The 21,204-nt window shown below is 35.7% G+C and overlaps 1 protein-coding gene, 1 long non-coding RNA gene and 1 pseudogene across 8 annotated transcripts in view; 2 read left to right on the top strand and 1 right to left on the bottom strand.

The window, feature by feature from the left end:
• ZNF804B (zinc finger protein 804B) overlaps positions 1-21,204 on the top strand; it is an 871,803-nt gene that overhangs the window by 618,170 nt on the left and 232,429 nt on the right. For 6 of the 7 annotated variants that reach the window (XM_032484045.1, XM_032484046.1, XM_032484044.1 and 3 more), the window contains one exon: positions 10,684-10,774. The exons of the other annotated variant lie outside the window; for it this stretch is intronic. In XM_032484045.1, coding sequence (XP_032339936.1) covers positions 10,742-10,774 — 33 coding nt within the window. In that variant the 5' untranslated portion in view covers positions 10,684-10,741. The remainder of the gene's footprint in view (positions 1-10,683; positions 10,775-21,204) is intronic. 7 annotated transcript variants of the gene reach the window in all.
• LOC116664994 lies at positions 1,680-3,470 on the top strand (annotated as a pseudogene).
• On the bottom strand, positions 13,657-20,249 carry LOC116664996. Its single transcript, XR_004321569.1, has 3 exons — positions 20,240-20,249; positions 15,548-15,553; positions 13,657-13,782 (listed from the first exon to the last, which is right to left on the bottom strand). It is a non-coding gene; the product is annotated as an uncharacterized LOC116664996 (long non-coding RNA).

Raw genomic sequence — 21,204 nt, 5'->3', positions numbered from 1 at the left:
TGCCTTATGCCTCATCTAGTTGATATTTTTCTTAAGTAAAGAATGAATATCTGTTTGAAATTAAAAATAGCATTTTATTCAGAACAGGGAATGAATGAATCAGTATGTCAAAATGTTTTCCTTTTCATAAGAAACTGATTTAATTTTTAACATTCAATTCAAAAAAAATTACAAAGGGATACATAAAAGGGAAGTTTGACTGTGTATATTCTGAAAGTCACTTACTAAAAAAACATTTATTTCTAGATATTTTCCTTAGGAACATAATTAATATTCTATTTAGTCCAATCCCTTTGAAAATTTGTTAATAACTAGATTCTTTGTTTCATCTCTCAGTGATAAGTAATAGTAAAATATCCTTTTTAACTCAATCCATAAATGAGAAATCCCTTGATTATTCAATACTTTCATCATTTCCTTGAGTAAGAGTGAGAAATATGTTATTTGCTAAGAAAGAATCCATAGTTCTAGAAGACTCTTGGAATGGCATTGTCTTTTAACACAATCTAGTTGTCCCAAGAGGACCCAAAAAGGCAACAGGGTCTGAAGTGATTGTTACTAAATATCTTTTTACTGATTCTTTCCTAATTCAAGATATTTTCATATCCATGACATAAACAAAAATGGTAGGTAATTTTTCTGGATGATGGTGAAGGTTATTTGAGTTCAAAATACACTTGTCTTAAATATAGTTTTAAGAAATATAGTTTTATATACAGTGAATATAGGTGTCTGACTTCAGGAAAGATGCATTTGTTAAATTTGTTTTACCTTTTGGCAAGGTAATTGTAATTATGATTGATTCACATTTAATCTACAACAACAGTACATCATTAAGCAATGGATTGTGAAAGAATAACAGGAAGATAGTTTGGTTAATTCAGTAGGTCAGTGTTCTGATCACATGTCTCTAAGGTGACCCATGGATAGATCCCCAATTTCCTGATGAAATTCTAAATAAACAATTAAATGTTGAAAAAAAAAAAAACCCAGCATCAAAAGAGATCCACTGACCTTGCTGGTTTCCCTTTCACCTTATAGACAGACTTTTTGCAAAAGAAGTTAATACTTCCCTGCCTTCTCTTGTTCAAGTCTTATTCACACTTCACCCTACCAGTGTGCTAAAGCAGGTCTTGGTGGTAACAAAATTTAGCTACTAATTTGCAAAATCTAATAGATCCTCTGTGATCTCATCCTCCTTGTCCTCTGTAGCATTACTGCTGCTGACTCAGGCCTTCTACTTGAAACATTCTCTTCTTCTGCATACATAGTACTATTATGTCCGTTGATCCTATATCATCTGCTCAGTACTCTCTAGGGTTCTAGTCAAGGTTCTCCTCTCTCCTTATTTTATTTTATATTATTATTTTTTAATTGAAGTGCAGTCAGTTACAATGTGTCGGTTTCTGGTGTACAGCACAATGTCCCAGTCATGCATATACATACACATATTCGTGTTCATCTTCTTTTTCATTAAAGGTTATTACAAGATATTGAGTATAGCTCCCTGTACTATACAGAAGAAACATTTTATTTAAAATATTTTTATATATAGTGGCTAACATTTGCCAATCTCAAATTTCCAAATTTATCCCCTCCACCCCCTTTCCCCAGGTAATCGTAAAATTGTTTACTATGTCTGCAAGTCAGTTTCTGTTTTGTAGATGATTTCGTAGTGTCCTTTTTTTCTTCTTCTTCTTTTTTTTTTTTTTAGATTCCACGTATTTTATAATTCTCTTCTTATACAATCACACATGTGGCCACGGTCTGCATGCCAGTGACTCCTAAAACTTTACCACCAGGCTCTAAAGTCTTCCCTGCATTCTTGTCGTTCCATTTCCCTCCAGTTCCTGGATGTTCCTCAGGTTTTTCAAGTACCAGATGACCCAAATAAATTTGTTATATTTCACTCCATGCTTAGCACAGGCACACTCCTCAATAATCCCTATCCACAATGTCCAGAATTCCCATGATCTTTCAGGGTCTCTCCTCCCTACCACCACATTAGATCTGTCATCAATTTCAGTTAATTCCCATTCCAGAATGTCTCAAGTTATGAAATAGACTAAGAGTTGGGGTAAAATAAAAGTCAATGAGCATTTGCAGTAGTGGTATAAGAGGACAAGGAAAGGACAGATTGGACCCAATTCTGTCTTTCTATCCCACTATGCCCCCTTGATTAATCTTCATGTATGTTTCCACATTTCTTACTGGATAATATTCAAAACTGCTAATGAGGCATGATCTTCTCCAATTCTTTTCCTAAATGCCTTACATTTGTTCTCTTTTAAATGCCATTTTATTCATGAGTATATCTTCTACTTCCATACTGCTGTGCCTTTATTCATTCCATTTTCTTTCCCACAATGTTTTTCTCTTTTATTCTCTTCCAGAAACTCCTTCTTGTCTCTGCTAATTCTTTCTCCAGGGCCTCCTGTGATAGCCCACAGGAGCTATTCAGTCCTTTGTGCTTCCAGGACATGGTATTTATAGGTCTCCTGTGTCCCCTTCTTCACTAGACAAAGCTTGCTTCCCCATCAGTCTGTCTGCAAGTCTGTGACCTCTTCAAGGAAGGAGATTCTTAGACTGTTAGCACATTCTCTTCCATAAAATTAGCACTGAATGTTAAGTAAGTGAATGATTTCTTTAAAGAATATTCACCTTAGGTAATTGTAGGGAAGGTTATTTGATTCTGCAGATTCTTTTTATGTCAATAATGGCCACACCAAATTTTCTCATGTTGAGGGTTTGAAACATGGCAGATGATGTGGACCAGCAACAAACTACCAACACCATTGGAGAGCCCCTTGGATCTCATCAGGCTCAGCCTGGATGAACGAGTCTGTGTGAAAATGGGAAATGACAGAGAGCTCTGAGGCAGGTTACATGCTTATGATCAACATCTAAATATCATACTGGGATATGTGGAAGAAACTGACAACTATAGACATTGATGAAAAAACATATGAAGAGATGTATAAATCAACAAAACAGAGTATCTCGATGCTCTTTGTCGAGGGAGGCGGTGTTGTGTTAGTTGCCCTGCCATTGCAAGTTGGCTGAAACAAAGAATTTATCCTGCGTGGAAAATAGAAGACTTTGTATAACTGCCGCTTTAAATGGAGAAGATATTCAAAAGAGAAACCTACATACATTTTGATATTAAGAAATGACCAAGAATTCCTCCACTCCTGAAATAAGTTGATTTGCTGATAACTTAGAAATTCTTAATCTAAATTGCATTTTAATTTTTCTCCAAGTCTTCCAATAACTGTGATCATCGAGATGCAGAACTCTTTTTCAGGAGTTGATTTGCTCCATTGCTTTTTCAGACAATTTCTGGGTTTTTATTCTTTAAATTAAACTTGATGTTTCCTTTTTTGATTAAAATTTTTGTCTCGTGTGTAGTCCCAGTTACTCGTTTTTCCTATTTGTTGTAACATAAACTGAGTATAGCATTTGGTATTCTCTTAGTCCCTTAGATCATAACAAATGGTAAAGGCTCAATAAAGAACATTTCACTAGAAATGTAGTTTTTGTCATAAGGGAGACTATATACTTCTGTTCAGTGCAGGCTATTAGCTCTGTGATGCTAACAGTGCAGAAGCATTTGTTCATTCATTCAACAAACATTTACTGAGAACCTGAAGCAGCTGTAATATGCATGATATAAATGAAAGAACAATAGACAATTTATCTTTTAAAAGATCTTTTCTAGGTTTTAGTTGTTAAGTTCTACACAAGGAGCAATCTTCTATTGCTAACATAGCTAACATAGCTGAGTGAGGAGAAAGCAAGACTCCATAGTTACTCATTCCTGGAGCACTTTATGGGACCCTATGGCCAATTCTGTTGTCCATTGGTCCATTGTTCCTTTGAAGATCCTGTCTGTGAATCCAGTCTTTTAAATCCAGTGTTTATATAACATTCCTGGGAAGGGAATGCAAATAGAAGATAAATGACCTTCTAACAGAAGCTCACACACTCGAGCGACACCTAAGGTAGACAAGAAAGGCGATAATTGCCTACTTCTCTACTCTACCTACGTCCATTTCAATGAAATGGGAAGAGAGCATCGTTACTACTTCACATTCTACAAAGATGAACCATTTCCCACTTTCATTTGTAAATATGAGGGAAGCAGCAAGAGGCTGATGTGATGAGACGAGAACTGGTCCAGAACCCAGAGGATCTCAATTCCAATACAGCCTGCAGTGGCAAATCCCTTCTCTTCTCAAGGATCTGCAGGTTCTCACAGTGTCTTCCAACAATGGAGCAAAACATGTGGTGTCCCAGAAAGCACATCGCTACTCTTGTGAGTTCCTTTTGCCAGCTAATTCCAGGAAAGGTGAGCAGATGTACCATGAAACATTAGGAGATGATTTTTACACTGACTCAGAGAAGTAGTAGTTTAAAAGGAAACCATTTAATTTATAGACAAAGAGAAATGTTTTTTAATGAATAACTTTTACAAACTGTTGTTCTATAGATAACAGATTTACTGTGTCACCAGCCACAATAGCCAATTTCTTTGAATCCAAACTAGGATTTTAAAACATACAAATTTGATTACATGTAAATCTCCTCTAAGTAACTATCGTATAAATGATTTTTGAGTGTAATGTATAGATGGGGCCATAATGTTTGAGTTTAGTGCTTAATTTAGTTAAGCTAGAAAGTAAACATAGAAAGATATAATGAGCTTCACGATGAATGACTGTTTACAGATATTATTTTGGAAATTCACATGCAAAATCTAGTATTTTACAACTTGACTATTTTCCTGCACAATGTGTTTGCATTTCTCTTGCTTTCCTAATTATTGAGCAATTACTGTGTTCAGGTCTGTGTTAATCACTTTGCATGCATACTGCATTATCTCATTAAGTTATAACATGAAACAATTGATGGGAGTATTGTGAAAACACTTTATTGATGATAAAAGTAACACAAAAGATGAAGTCTGTTGTTATAAATACTCTAAAAAGAGACTGGAATCCATGGTTATTTACCTCCAAGTGCCACGTTCTTCACATTATATTGACACTGCCTTTCATAGACTTGAAAGCCCTTAGATGGTATTCAGGGAACCTAATCTGCCACCACCTTCTCATCTCATATTGGAGGATATCTTCAGTCTAGCTCTCTGAACAATAAACAATTGGCTGAGAAAAAAGGAAAGTGAGCCAAATGTGCTGTCAGGAACAATACAGTCATAAAAAAGGTAGAGGTGAATGAAGCCAACAACTGTTAAAAAATCAACTGATCACACTACTCTCTATATAGACACAACTAGAGTCCATGCTGATACAGAAGTTAACTCAGTTCTTAAATGTGAATTCTGTCTAATTCTCAAAGTGTTTTCAGCAGTGATTTGAGGCATAGTGATTGCACAAGATCACAAATTACAGTTGCTTTCACACTGCTGTCCTGTACTTTTTTCCAAATCCTTATCAATTGTCAGAGGCCAGGGTTAAGGTCAGTGGATATACCACCAGATGCATTTCAGTTTCATTCTTAGAGTAATAGCTCACTATTTGCTATCTGGGGAAGTGTTCCTAGACTATAAAAGCACAGAAAAGGTGTATATGATTTAATCTGAGGTTCACTAGCTTCTTTAAGATGCAGACATGTAACAAAGTTCCCCAAAGGAGAAAGAGCCAGGGTTGAATATGGGAATAAGTCACAGCAGAGGTAGCCCAGACATGTGATTTTGAAAAGCTTATAATACCTTTTGTTGTTTCGCTGGACATTGTGCAGATATTTTGGAAGAGTATGCTTCACTTTGCCAGGTTCAAAATTCTGTGGGATAATTTTTGATCTGGAAGTTACCCAGTACATGTAAGAGCTGTGACAAATTGGCAGAGAGAAGATATTGGCAAATCTTTTACATACAATTCCTAGAAACTGCAGGGTTATATGACCAGCAGACAGAATGACTTCCAATCATAATGTTTTAGGACCAGACTGAGTCATTTAGCATCAAGTCCTTCAATTTATTGGTGAAGAAACTAAGGCTCGAAGAAGTTCAATGACTTGCCTGAAGTCAAATCAGTGTCAGAAGCAGAATGGAATCTGAATTTTCAGATTCAAAGCCAGGTACTGTATTAAGCACCTCACTCACCTCATGCTGCCTCTTGTATTAATCTACCTCTGCCCTGCAAGTTTAATGCAATTATTCAATCTAGAAATAGTGTTCTGTTTTCATAGCTAGAATATCAGTCATATGGATGAAATCCCATTCATTAATGGTGCGAATTCAATTCCAATCTTTTATGTTTAAACACATGGTAGAGTCCACTGAGATTGACTATGAATACCATTGTCTTAGAAAGAGAGATTTTGTGTGGCTATTCTGTAAAGGGAGTTTAATGCATAAATTTGAATGTTCAGTTTACCAAGTAGTTAACCAGGTAAGAGGGGTTATGCAATATTATATAAAATAAGGTGAAAATTAAATACTGAATAAATTTTTAAAAGTATATCAAAACAATTCAAAAATATTTTCATGGTAGACAAGGATTGGTGGATTTGTCAATGGTAATATCTGCTTAGAGAGTTTTAAATATATTAGGAAAAGCAAATTAGTGAAAATTAAGTGAGCTGTAAACAGCACATCATAAATTAAAAAAATTTATTTTTTTTTAAAAAAATAAAAAAGAGTTGATATAAAACTGACCTATTTAGGAAAGGATGAGTTTTGTTTGTTTCTCTTCTGGAGTTGGTTATATATTTTGAGAAGAATATTTTTTAAAGTTTGGGCTCCCATGGATAATTTAGTCCTTTTTTATATGAAGTGTGATCATAAAATTAAGGAAACACATATAAAACAGTTGAATTACACAAGGAATGCAAGTTTATATTATGAAGCTGTGAGCCTTGTTGATTTAAATGGTTTCTGGTTTTGGGTATTTTTTTGTATCGTTGTTGCAAGATTATTTTGTATTATGTTAGGCTGTAATTGCGTTATTCATCGGAATGAATTGTATAATCACAGAGTGTGGTGATGGCATGCAGGTAACCATGACAACTACTATTGTTCCCATCAATTTTTGCTTTATGCAGCAGTGAATATTTTTAGTGACTCTATTATTCACTCTTTTAAAATTTGGAACTTAAATTATAAGTCATTTCCATTGAAAACAAAAAGTCTTGCATAATTTTATGTAGTGTTTCCTCCTTCTAGATATTTGAGTATGGAATACTAAAAAGGAAGCTTGGGGCAAAACTCTAATTTAAACAAATTGTGTATCAGTGGTGTGACTTGTTTCTTCATTTCCCAGGCTATAATATTTACATTTCTTAAAATTTCTTTCTAGCCTTGCTCTCATATGGTCATTAGTTTACCTCCTATTCTTTATTATGAGATTGCTAAAATCTTTCCCTTCTGGCCCATTCACACAAACACCAGGCCTTCACCACTCACACCTGGATCACTGAAATGGCCTTATGACTGGACTTCACATCATTTTTAACATTCTTGGTGACTCCATCTCTTCTTACTAACTCTTTTGGCCTGATTCCATGCCCAGGTAGCATCTTTCCTATCATCACAAAAAGGTTTCTGTAACTCGGCATTTCTCCTAGTGCCAGAGATTGCTGTGAATAGAAAATAATTTTTTTCTGGAGCATGATGGCTTCACAAAGCACTGAGTGACAGGATCCTTGGAGGCTTGGTAGTGTGTCTTGTAGATTTTTTTCATTGTTGTTCTTTTGATAGTTATGAACTCTTTTCTGAGCAAAATTACAAGGTCAAGATCAAAGGTAATAGTACTGTTGAAATACTTCTGAGTGTGTGAATTAAAGTGTAAATAAACTATTGCTGTTAATTTTGATGAGTCGAATTATTTTTCTCAGGCTAATATTAACAAAATACTCAAGATAACAAATAAAACTCTTCAAGTGAGATTTTCTACTGAGGAAAATTTACTTAGTTATGGCAGATGTAAACTACTCTACTCCGTATAGGAAAACTGCTCATAAATTCTAGAGCCACAGGTTCAATCTGAAAGCAGTATTTTGATCAAAGGAATAGAGTTTAATAATCAAAAGTTACATCAAATATTTCAAAGTCTTGATGCATGTCTTAAAACATGTGAAATGTTTCCAGACATAACACTAATAAAATTCTCCTTTCTTCCCACAACCTCTTCCCTTCAGACCTGCAACATTCACTCCTCCACCAGTTTTGAGTCTTACTTACTTTTTTCCTTTTCTGTTCCACATTTTTTATTATGTAAACATACCCAGCAGTTCCTCACAAGGCATAATTTAGGGAACAAGAGAGAAAATTGGACTAGATATTCTCTTTGGCAGAATGAACAACTAGAAAAAACAAATTGTTTTCAGTCACAAAAGTAACTTTTTAAAAAAGTATTTGTTTATTAGTGTATTATTTATTTAGTTATTTTATTCTGGTGGCCGGGGGTGGGGTGGTAATTAGGTTTGTTTATTTTTAGTGGACCTTGTGCATGCTAAGCACATGCTCTATCACTCGAGCTATACCCTCCCCCTAAAAGTAACTGTTTTTGTAACTGGATTTTTGAAAGACATGTTTGTAAGAACATATATATCATGCTATAGTAGAACAGACTGCTGGAATTTGGCAACAAATCCTTTGGATATAAAAGGGGCTCAGGGCAAGAGCACTTGGTTCTAGGTAAAATAATGATTTTTTTTACACAATCTTTTCCTAATCTCCCAGATTACAATCCAGAGAGGTCTCAGTCTTTTTTTCCCTTTTTTCATCTATTAAACCAATATTTCTTCTCTGCTTAACTTCCTATATTTGAAGTGCCTTTTATCATGGAGAGGAGATGCATACATTTCATTCTTGAGACACTTTATATTTTATCTGGTCATATAATAAAAGTATCCAAAGAATGCACAATAACTTTTTATAAATCAGATTTGAAACCTATTCATTTGGATGTTGTGAAGGACCATTATTTTACTTGTTTGATGTTCCATCTTTTATGGAATAATACTTTGAAAATGATAACAAAATTAGTTAAAATAATTAGTAATTATTTTGTTTATATTAATAATTATATAACAAAAATTACATGTGGCTGGATGTCATGGCCATATCAATTTCTAAACAGTTACATCCAATAGTCTATACTCATCTTGTATAAGCCAAGAGTAAGATGAAAGGCAACAAAAAGTTCTAATAAACCTGCAAGCTCTGCTAACAGATTCCACAGAGAGGCAAGTTTTTCAGGAGAAGCTTCTCAGATATTTGATTCACCTGAGCTCCCCTGGAAATGTAGATCTTTTGACTTAAAAAAAGTTTTCCTTATGTGCTAACAATGTCACCACAGGCCATTAAACACTTACATACAAAACGGTGCCCTTCTTAATGACCGGGGCAGCCCTGCATGGGGGCAAGAGGCTTGGCCAGCAGTGGAAGCAAGTGTCTGTCTCAGTTGCCTTCTGGCTTGAGTGCCTCTGGGCCAAACCTGATTTTCAGCACTAGCTGCAGCAGCTGTCTCATCTATCCCTCCTTCTGACTTCATTCCAACCCCCACGTCCTTTTAATTCCTTCTCAGTCTTCATAGGAGGGGGAGGGGAGCTTGGCAGTCTTTGGAGGAAAAGGTAGCTTACAGTGGATGAAGCACAGTTTTTTTAAAGTAAGATTTTATATGGGAACTAGAGGCATCCCTTCACCTGCTGTGGATGCTAAATGAGCTTCCATCTTACTTACATTTTGCAAAATGTCCTCTTATTGTTAACCAAATTTATGTTTATCTTTAGTCAAGGTCACAGGTTGGGGTGGGTATTGGGGTGGATTTTCCAGGTTTAGGGAACTCTAAGAAGTAAGCAGTCTTTGAATGTGTTATATAAAGTTATCTATGATACAAGTAAAACGTATATATATTTTTTCATTTTTTTTTATTGAAATATAGTCAGCCTGCAATGTGTCAATTTCTGGTATTACAGCATAATAAAATGTATTTTAAAAATAAAATTAAAATATTTTAATGCTTTTAAAAACTTCAAGGATATAAATATTTGAAAGCATTAAAATATTTAGACAAAGCAGCTGTATAGAAGCAAGTAAATAAAGGAGAGACTTGGATATTAAAACCAGCTAAAAAGAGAAATTTAAAGAGATATAGGCAAGTGGGGATGTTGAAATACATTTGCTAATAAATATAAAACTAGTTAATAACCCATAGCACAATAAAATGTTTTCTAGAGAAGGGAAATCAGTTGTATATTAAATGAAATTTACTTGCATGGCTCTGGGCAATAATTATTTGCATGACAAGAAGTTCTGTACAAATTAACTTCAATTTCTACAGTAGTCTAGTTAATAGAAAATTAAAGATACCTGTCCCTATTGAGAGCTTCTCATTAGCTTTCCACCTCTCTCACTCTCCACATTCTCACCTGTACCGAATGACCTTACCTTCTACTTAAGAAGAAATATTGAGACCACCTGGCATCCTTTCCCACCTGTGTTTCTACCTTCCACTGACAACACTCTCAAATCCACGTAGCTCAGGAGGACAAGCTTTTCTTTCTCTTTCAAGTAAACCCTTCTCTTTTCATCTGCACCTCCTTGAGTCTATCCCAGATTTAGCCTCTCAATATTTTCAGTTTTCCTCTTCTAATGACTGTTTCCTTCCTTCCTTTGAACGTGCTGAAGTCTCTCTCACACTACACATTTTTTCCTAGCTCGGCTACCTCCTCACCGTCAAGATAGTTCTCCTTCATTTACCTGCCGAACTCCTGGATGACCAGTCACCATCCTTGCTGCTTCTACAAGGTAACTGCCTACTTTATTATTGAACTTCGGGGGTTTGAGGTTCACCTTTGCCTCGCCGTGTTACTAAAAATCGTTCTCAAACATTATCCTTTAGTATCAGAATTCTTTCGCAAGTCCTATAGTATTGGCATTTTCATTCTCAGTTTTTTTTTTCTTCCATCTGTGATTCAGCCTTTTCTTGGTATCTGCTTTTTCCTTGCCACTCTCTGTCTCGTTATTACAGCATTTATTGTAAAGGCTCTACCCTTGATTCCTGATCATTCTCCAAATATGATCCATACTTATAATTTAATTGTTTTAACTATTGAACCAAAAATACCTCCAGGATGATCCTCTCCAATTCATTCACATAATTACAGTTGCTCACAAGATAAATATTTCTCACAGCAAATTCAGTAGGTCTCAAACTGAAAACGCTGTTATCTCTTCACAAATGGAGTTCCTTTTAGACCAAACTAGTTTCAAACAATGTTAAAACATTTTCCCAAATCACATGGGAAAAAAAGATTTTCATTAAATTCCCAATTCGCAGTTATTGAATCTTACCAGTGTTACTCAATGTTATTTCCCAAATTTGTCGTCCTCTGCGGATCTATCACCAAGTCATTAGATTGGTATTATATTTATTGTTTTTGTGTGTACACATATTTTGCTTCCAAAATAGATTATAAACCACCTGAGCAAAAGGATTATACCTCTTTTTCTTGAACACTTTGAGTAATTAACAAATAATAAAAACTATTAATAATATAGTGCAGAACTTTATAATTTTCAAAGCACATTAAGATTTCTTAATTTAATGGCTGAAGCTCAGAGAGGTCAAGGGATATTGCTCCAGGTTTCAAAGCCTGTAAAGGAGAGAGACAGAACAGGAAATTGTATTGCCTGAATTCGCATTCAGTGTTTTTTCATTACAATATTCATCTACTGTTACGGAAACGACAGGTCAGTCAAGAAACAAGCACCACTCGGAGGGTTGGAGTACTCAGATGTATTACACCGGCAGGCTCAGAGGGGCTTCTGCTCCAAAGCTCTGAGCACCTTCAAGAAGTGCACATGAGGTTTTATACGGTAAAGTACAAGCTTGGGGTATTCGGCCAATAGGCATGGAACAGTTTAGCAGCATTATCATCACAAAAGTGGAGGCAGGGAGGCAGCAAACCAACATTCCAAAGCCAGATATGTATCTTTGAAAACTCAGCTGGCTAGAAAAAAACATGAACAGCAAACCAACACTAATTAACCTAGATTTACAAGTTAGTCTAGCAGAACTCAGATCAGTATTCCAATACTTAGATTTGTGAGTTATCTTGTTAGACCAGCCCAGCCTCTCCTTCACATTCCTACTTGTGAGTTATCTTGTTAGACCACCCCGGCTTTTCCTTCACACTGCCACTTACTCATCTAGAATGATATAAGCTAGGAAAAATGTAAATTCATTTTTAATTGTTAATCCAAAGCTAGGAGTTACTAATTTTTTCTTAGTATAGAGATTCTCTCTCTCTTTTTCTTTTAATATTCAGGTAGCAGAATTCCTGGAGAAGGAAAGGAGGGAGGGTTCCTAGAGTAAGAAACATTTGGAAACTTGAGAAGCTTCTGCATTAACTGGGCAACATTTGCTTACTGAAAATAAAGTCTTCTCCAAAGCATTTAATAGGATTTTTTCACTCCTCTGGAAAAGCAAGATTTTTGTTGGTGTTATTCACTTCATTTTCCCACCCAAAATAGTGAGAGCAAATATCTTTGCTGTAAAGAGTTGCATCTTATAAAACACTCTCTTTTAAGGGCTACATTTCTCATCCACCATCAGGGAGCTAACGTTATCGTGTGTTTCAAACCAGAGTCGAAGGCTGTTGAAAGGTCATATACAGTTTACAGCTTTCTTAATCCCACTTTGGAACATGTTTCTCCTATAAAATGTTAGATTTTGATTGCTTTGCTTTTTCACAGGAAGACTCTAGGATGTTCTGTTGTACAGAGATAATTTATTACTGGGAAAAAGGTTTTGATAAAGTAGAAATATAGTTATTTCAGTATTTTGTCCCAAGAGTATAAGATTTTATCAGAGACAGGTAATTTTAAATTAGTCATGCTCCTGAGAGCAATTAAGAGAGAAGAAAGGTGGGTATTAGAAAGCTAGTACTCCGTATTAAAAAATCTCTAGCTGGTGAATAGTTGACTTAAAAATTAAGCATTAACTGACCATACTTTAAAAAAAAAAAAGAAGCATCGAATCTACCAGCATGATCCCTTGTTTTTTCATGATGGTGGACAGCTAGCATCTATGCACTGGGAGGGCCCCCTTTGTCTAAAATGTACCTTCCTTTCTGCACTTTAATCTGAGAATCTTAATTGTCAGACTGTATCTTAGTGATGCAGGAAAACAGATGTGGGACATGAGGAGGGCTGTGTCCCAGGCTTCGGTTGAGCCCCTGGGACGTGCCCACCAAGTGTGGGTCCTTGGCTTAGCGCAGGAAAGAATTCAAGAGCGAGCCACAATTGAGTAAAGGTAGATTTATTCAGGGAGACACATCGAAAGGCAAGAGAAAGGCCACGAGGTGTGGGGGTTGGGTGCTCAGATTAAAAGTAGGTACACACTCCATAGACAGAGTGCGGGCCGTCTCCAACTGGTAGAGAGGCGGCTGTGAGGCACCGTGTTGCTAGTTTTTTTGGGTGTAGTGGCTTCATATGCTAATAAGTGGAAGGACCAGTCTAAGTAGCCTGGGGAAGGGATTGGGATTCCCAGGAAGTTGGCCATTTCCCACTCTTTAACCTTTTGTGGCTAGCCTTTGGACTTCCATGGTGCCTGTGGGCGTGTTATTTACCATGTTAATACATTACAATGGGCGTATAATGAAGCTCAAGATCTGCTAGAAGTTAAATCTCTCATCATCCTGAGCCTCAAGGCCTACTGGGGGTTGAATCTTTTACCATTTTGATGTTAATTGCTGTAGTATTCCTTGAATGGTTGTGCCCTGACCTCTTCCATCCTGTCTCGTTAGGTTTCCCTTGTTATTTTGTTTTAAGTTACTTTATTTTTTCCTAAAATTCCAGGTTGTTTATGAAAATCTAATTTAAGTATCTCTGCTTGATTTTGCTCTGAATATTATTGATGGGGGCACAGGCCTGTGGCATGGTGTTTTCTATAACTTTCTAAAGAGAAGATTTCTTAATCAGGAGTGCCTCCTTTGGAAGGAAGCTTGTGGGTTGCTTACCTAATTCTTAGATAAGGGCATGATATCAAAGAACTACCTCACTGTTCTTAACTTTTGTTTTTTGGAATAGAACAGGGGATACCAAATGTCAGTAAAGCAAGGCAAAGTTAAGTACAAGAAAACAGTGTCTAGCTAGATAAAGAAACTGGAAGGGGAATCTAGTATTTTGAATAATAACTTATTTTAATCCAAATTAATCTATTAAAAAAATCTCACATACTCTAAGAAAAAGATTAACTGGGCAGGTAAATAAACATACACACCGAAAGTTTGACTTCCACAGAATTTTATCATTAAGGATGATGAGAGAAGTTAGCCCTAGCCACACATTAGACTGCCAAATCTGTAAATATCAAATGTATATCACAAAAAGAGTCATGTAAGAACTTGATAGGAATATCTTCTCCTTCATTTACAATATTCTTTTGCCAACTCTACTACTGTCTTTAATATTTGGATAGGTGGGTGGTAGCCACCTAAGGTATTTTTTCAAATGCGATTTCCAACAGTGAACAGTATAGTATGAACTTCCCCTGTGGTTCTCTCTTCCTCACTAGTGAACTTGATTGGCTCAAATTGTTCAAACACCCAACTGAGGAAACTAAAGACCTGTGTTTAAGTCCCTAGTGGGAAAATGTGTTAAGATGATAGATGTCTTTCCTAGCTGAACACAGTGGTCCATATGTGTTGACAAGAACAGATTATCACTCCTTTGCTTCAAGGAAAAATACCTCAAGAACTTTGCTCTATTGATGATGCAGAAATAAAATAAGATCATACATGACATTCAGCTAAACAAATACTTATAAAAGATGACATTTTGCTGTGTACATTGATTAATTCATCTCTACTCACCATTTGAATGTATTTGAAGACGTCAACAAATGGATAAATTTCCTGTTAGGCATAGAGTCTTGTGCAAGTTTCCGTCTCCCCAAATCATAAGATAAAGAAAGATACGTTTGTTCGCATCAACAACATTCAAGATTCACATAGATTTGCGTGAGAAATACACAGGAAATCCATGGAGAAGTAGTGTCTTGTTCATTGCTTTTTCATTAATTCTTTTGTCTGACCATTCTTGATTCCCACCTTTAGCTGTTCCTTCCTTTGAGGGCTCAACTTTTGTACTAGGACTTTCCCTTGTTGTAGCAGAGCATCATTCTTATCTCATTGTTCATCTCACTTTTCCCCATGGAATAGAAAGTTTTAAGTGGGGAATAAGATTATATTGAAACTAAGCTGATGTAGGATTCTTAACTTTGCCAGTTATGGACAAGACCCTGCCATTAGGGTCTAGAAGTGGCTGCTGCACTTTGACCCTCACTGTGTGTCTACTTACACCCCATGACAGTATCATTAGATGTTTCACATTTTACATTAAACTAGTGAGGACTTCTTTGCCAAGCAACTGTGATTTGGCACAGCCCTCATGTCTAATAATATCCCATTGAGTAGATGAGAGGTAACTTAGCCCTCATGAAACTAGACTGTGGATAACCATTCAATTTGTGGTTGATAAAAAGCAGGCATGATTTCTTCTCCTGGTAGAATCTACCTCTTACTTCCCTTTACAATATTAGATAGTCATTTATTTGGGGTGACAGTCTTGAAGGTGGAGAGGAGTGTGTGTTATTGCTTAGCTCTTGCCAATGTATTATTATGGAGTTTTAGCCTCACCCTCTTAAGTTAACAATTTAGCCCACTAACTTAAAGTTTTCCTTCCTGTTACGTATCTTACTACAGATGATAATGCTTGTCTGATACGTCGGTGTCAAAGTGTTACTGTCACTAGAGCTCTGCCTACTCCAAAGGCTGGACCATCACTGCCTTCACACACACTTAGCTGTTAATTTATAACCAATGACACAGTCTTTAGGAGGCTCTGTAACTATCTCTTTTCTGAAACTAGCTGCAGAAGTTATTATTGTATTTACAGTTTCCAGACTCCTCTCAGAGAAGAGTCTCACTCTTTTTCTTCTTATGTGTAACTAGGACAGTGTCCAGTCCTTTAGGTGGTCTGGAGCTCCTGATGGATATCACTTTTTATGTACTTGCATAGTCTACACAGTCATTAACCCTCTTTATTTCAGTCAAATATCATAATATTGAAGATTCCCACATGTCAAGATTAAGGGGACTAGTCTCTGGGGCTAGTCTTCCGCCTCAATCATAAGTACCCCTGAATAGAAGAAATCAAACAAACGAAACTTCCAAACAAAAAGTAGAAGAGGAAAAGGACTCACCCTGTTCTACAGTTCTACATTCTTCCTTCTTTTCCTTTTTAAACCAGTATTCCTATCAAGTTCATAGAAGGAATTCAGAGAGAGTTTTGATGTTGTGAGAGCACAAGTAAGGAACATGGTATGTCCCTTTGCCACTAATGTGGAGGATAAAAACATGGCCAACTGGAATTGGTAAACTACACAACGTTTATTCCCAGAAAACTTGACTTGTGCTGCTTCCAAGTTCTCCCCATTTCTGTTTCAGAATATGCAAAGTTGGTACCTCCCCAAGTCAGTTGTTAGCACAGCATTTTATGCATTCCAGCTGTTATCATCCCTGAGATCAGAGACAGAAACATAATGAAACTGTTACTGTTTCCTGTAATGTAAATTAAAAATGACAAATGCAAAGAAATGTTTGAGAGAATTGGGACTTCTTCCCAAGTACTAAAATGAGAAGCCTGGCCTTGGGTAGGTTTCTGAAAAAAAGAAAAAGAAAAGAAAAAGAAAACCTACATTTGCTTTAGCTTGAATCTCCAAATGTCTACTATCAGTTTTCTTTGACCTCTGCACTGAAGGACCCGTTTAGAGTTATCTTTCAAAGGAACCCTAAAAGCTTAATGGTGGGAGGAGCTAGGACATATTCTGAGTTGTGGGGTTGTCTCTTGGGAAAATACAAATTTCTTTCAAATCTCCAGCATTGCTATCCAGCGCCAAAACACACTGGTGATTAATGCTAATGGGCCCTAAGGTATATACCTATATAAACCCTACCTATTAAGGAGTTCATCTTAACTGAAATATGGTCCCCTTTTCAGGCCCGTAGGGAATGGGAAGAGATGAAATCTTTCAAGGAGCTGGTTATACCCATTCCTATAGAGCTAGTGACCCACTATAATAGTATGTGATTTTGCCCACTTAACAGTACTTTTCAACTCTTCAGTTTTTTCTCAGTGCTTACTATACAATTTACAGTAGTGATCTAATGATTAGTCTTAAACATTTTCTTGATTTTCAGGTACTCAAACTGAGTTTGAGCTAATAGAATTCAGAGATGTTTTAAACCTGCAGAGTCAACTCAAACATGGCAACAGAGATAGACTTTCTGCTTTTGAATGAAATTTCAGTGGGTGGATGTTGTATGAGTGACATTGGCCTTGTTATTTGCAATTAGTTAAAATCTAAATAGAAAATTAAGCACTTTACAATTTGAATCCTTAGCTTGTCATTTGTTATGAAACTCTTATCTACTTTGGAAAGTAACAGGCTACAAAGTGATTAAGACAATCTATTAAAGCATATACTACAAGTGCATGTGCTATTATTTGAATGTTTAAGATACCATGTAAGGGAGACCATTCCAAAGTTAAATATAATTTTCTTTAATGCATTATGTATATAATCAAGCTGCTTTGAGGTTATTGACATGCTGAATAAGACAAATTGTATTCTTTCTTGGAGCAGTTTTAAACTACTGCTATAAGGTGGGGATCATACTGATTGCTCTATTTCCTCATAATTTGTCAAAATGAAGCTTCCTTTTTTTACCTTTCAAAAGTAATTACTCACCATTCACATTTTCTTTATCCATTCACTTGTTGGTGGACATTTAGATTGTTTCTGTATCTTGGCTATTGTAAATAATGCTGCAGTGAACGCGGGAGTGCAGATCTCTTTGAGATCTTGAATTCAACTCTTTTGGATATATATCCAGAAGTAGGATTACTGTGTCATATGGTAGTTCTGTTTTTAATTTTTTGAGGATCCTTCATATTGTTTTCCATAGAGGCTGTACCATTTTATAATCCTGCCAACAGTGCACAAGTTCCAGTTTCTCCATATCCTGGCTGACAGTTTTTATTTCCTGTGGGTTTTTTTGTTTGTTTGTTTCTTATAATGGCCATCCCAACATGTTCAAAATGGTATCTCATGGTGGTTTTGATTTGCCTTTCTCTGATGTTTAGTGATGTTGAGCATCTTTTCATGTGTCTGTCGGTGATTTGTATATCTTCTTTTGGAGAAATATTTATTCAAGTCCTTTATCCATTTTGGAATCAGGTTGTTTTGTTTTGAGTTGTAGGAATTTCTTTTATATTTTGTATATTAATTCCCTATCAGATATATGGTTTACAAATACTTCTCTCATTTTAAAGTTGCCTTTTTACTCTGTTGATTGTTTCCTTTGCTGTGAAGCTTTTTAGTTTGATGTATCCCCACTTGTCTAATTTTGCTTTTGTTGCTTGTGGTTTTGGTGTCATATCCAAGAAATCTTTGCCCACCCCAATTTTATGAAGATTTTCACCTATGTTTTCTTCTAGGAGTTTTATAATTCTGGGTCTTACAGTTAAATCTTTAATACATTTGAGTTTATTTTTGTGTACAGTATAATGGTCAAACTTTATTTTTTTCTGTGGATATCTAGTTTTCCCAATCCCATTTATTAAAGAAACTGTCCTTTCCCCATTGTGTATTTTTAGCACCTTGTTGAAGATCCATTTATTATATATGTGTGGGTTTGTTTCTGAACTTTCTATGCTGTTCCATTCATCTATATGTCTGCTTTTATGCCAATACTGTACTATTTTAATTACTATAGCTTTAGAGTAGCTTTCAAAATCTGGGACATGATACCTTCAGCTTTGTTCATTTTAAGATTGCTGTTGCTATTCAGGGTCTGTTTTGAGTCCATATGAATTTTAGGATTGTTCAATCTGTTTTTGTAAAAAATGCCATTGGGAGTTTTATACAGATTGCATTGAACCTGTAGATCACTTCAGGTAGTATGCTCATTTTAACAATATTAAGTATTCTAATCCATGAACATGGAATATCTTCCCATTTGTTTGTGATTTCTTTAATTTTTTCATCAACAATTTATAGTTTCCTGTGTACTAGTCTTTCATCTCCTTGATTAAGTTTATTCCAAAGTATTTTAATATTATAAATGGGATTGTGTTCTTAATTTTTTTCCAAGTATTTCATTAGTGTGTAGAAATGAAACTGATTTTTGTATGTTGATTTTGTATCCTGAAACTTTACTATATTCATGCATTAGCTCTAATAGTTGTGTGTGTGTGAGAGTCTTTAGGATTTTTTACATTTAATACCATGTCATCTGAAATATCAATATTTGAAGTATCAATCAGAAATAAAGAGTTCAGAAATGAAATAAAAAAGGAATCACTGGAAAGACAGGAAGAGGGTAATGAGAAATTAAGAATATCCATAAGATACAGGGTTTCAAAGTGTGATAGGCCAAATAAAGCAAAGCATTGACTGAGAAGTGTCCACTGGCTTGCATAAAAAACAAGTCATTATTTGCTTATAAGTGACACAGCGTAACATGTTTAAATGCTAAAGGAGAGGAGCCAGAACAGAAGAAATATTTGAAGATACAGAGAATAGAAAGAAGAATCTCTAGAGCTAGGTCTCTGAGAATGTTAGATGGGACAACATTCTGCACAAAGATGGAGACACTGACCTTAACATAGGAAAGGGGTTTGTTCTGTTGTAATAATGTAAAAAATAAGCAAAGATACAGTTAGGGTGGTAAGTTTAGAGCCTATGACTGGAAGAGAGAAACCAATCTTAGATTTCTTAGCACTTCTTCCTGCAGAGGGCTAAATTCTGTAATTTTTACAAACATTCAGTAAAACTACAAAACTCACTTATGACTTATGAGGGTACAATGGTCAAAATAAGGAATATTATGTAAATTGATCTCATTTTTCCTTTTTTCCTTCTTATTTTTATTTTTTCTTTTTTTTTTTTTTTTTTTTTTTGGTTAGAAACAGGAAGAGAGGACCTTTTCTAGATGAGTCTGCATTGGTATGTGTGAACTTTCAATGCAGAAATAGAAAATGTTGCAGAGGAAGCTATTCTCTGAAAATGTCACCCTTTTGCATGGCAAGACCCTAAAATCATTCCTCTAGGGATCAGTTTAGGGCAGATGCTAATGTTAATGTCATCTCTGAGAGAGTCAGATGACTCTCCAGCCTAATAGCCCTAGTTCTCTTATTTGGCACAAGAGTTTACGCTCTCAGTGTTCTGCTTCTTGTAGTAGGAAAGATTCAGCAGTTGGTCAGCTCCTCTTTTGGCTTGCCTGCAAACTTGGAAGGGTTATCAGACTGGTCAATTGGTTAATCTTTTGATTTTTTTACCTCTGGAATTTGTGTATCCTCATTTGTTGAACAAAGCTCTTTCTTTACACATTTACTGAACCAATGATTCCCAGACTCATCATGTTTATCCAGCATGGGAACTTTGGAATATTTAGGTGGCACATAGTTACATAATGGTTCGTTATATGTTACATATTTGAAAAATATCAATAGATAACATAAATAACACAAAGGGGGGTGAGTGTTTTCTGCAGTAATCTGAACAAATACTTCCAGGAATTTGAGATGGTTACAAACAGTAACTTGATTAGCTCCTGTGAAATAGAAAGCAAAATCATGTACAAATAGTGAGCATGCAGTGGGATATTTGAAGGTTTCAGTAGGATGGGAAAGCGTGAAATGACACTGGGGAGAAAGCTCTCGCAAGAAAAATAGGATTGCTGGGCAACTTTAAATGCCACTTGTGGTTAGAAACCATGGAGATAGAATGACCTGATTGACGGCAGGCAGTTGTCAAATGTGCAATGTTGTTGGTGCGTTTATGGTGCTGTCTCTGTGGCTTTAAATGCCCTTTTCTCCTTCATCTGTTTATTAAGAGAAGCTTGATCATTTAAGAGTTAATTCATATGCTTCATTCTCTTCAAGATCTTTCCTGATTATCAAGCAAGGAAGGTAACACCATAAGCATGTGATATATCCTTGTTAGAAAAAGTAACGTTATGCTTCCTTTGTGCTGACTCTTCTATGGTGATTTTCTTAAGTTCTGTGTCCTTCAGTTTCCTTGCCTGTCAAACATGGAATAATAACAAGGTCTATTTCATAGAATCGTTTCGTGGGTTAAATGAGTTCGTATGTATAAAGAAGTTGAA

Source organism: Camelus ferus, chromosome 7 (assembly GCF_009834535.1).
Source record: "Camelus ferus isolate YT-003-E chromosome 7, BCGSAC_Cfer_1.0, whole genome shotgun sequence".
NCBI classification, from domain to species: domain Eukaryota; kingdom Metazoa; phylum Chordata; class Mammalia; order Artiodactyla; family Camelidae; genus Camelus; species Camelus ferus.
This window is presented reverse-complemented; position numbering and strand designations above follow the sequence as displayed.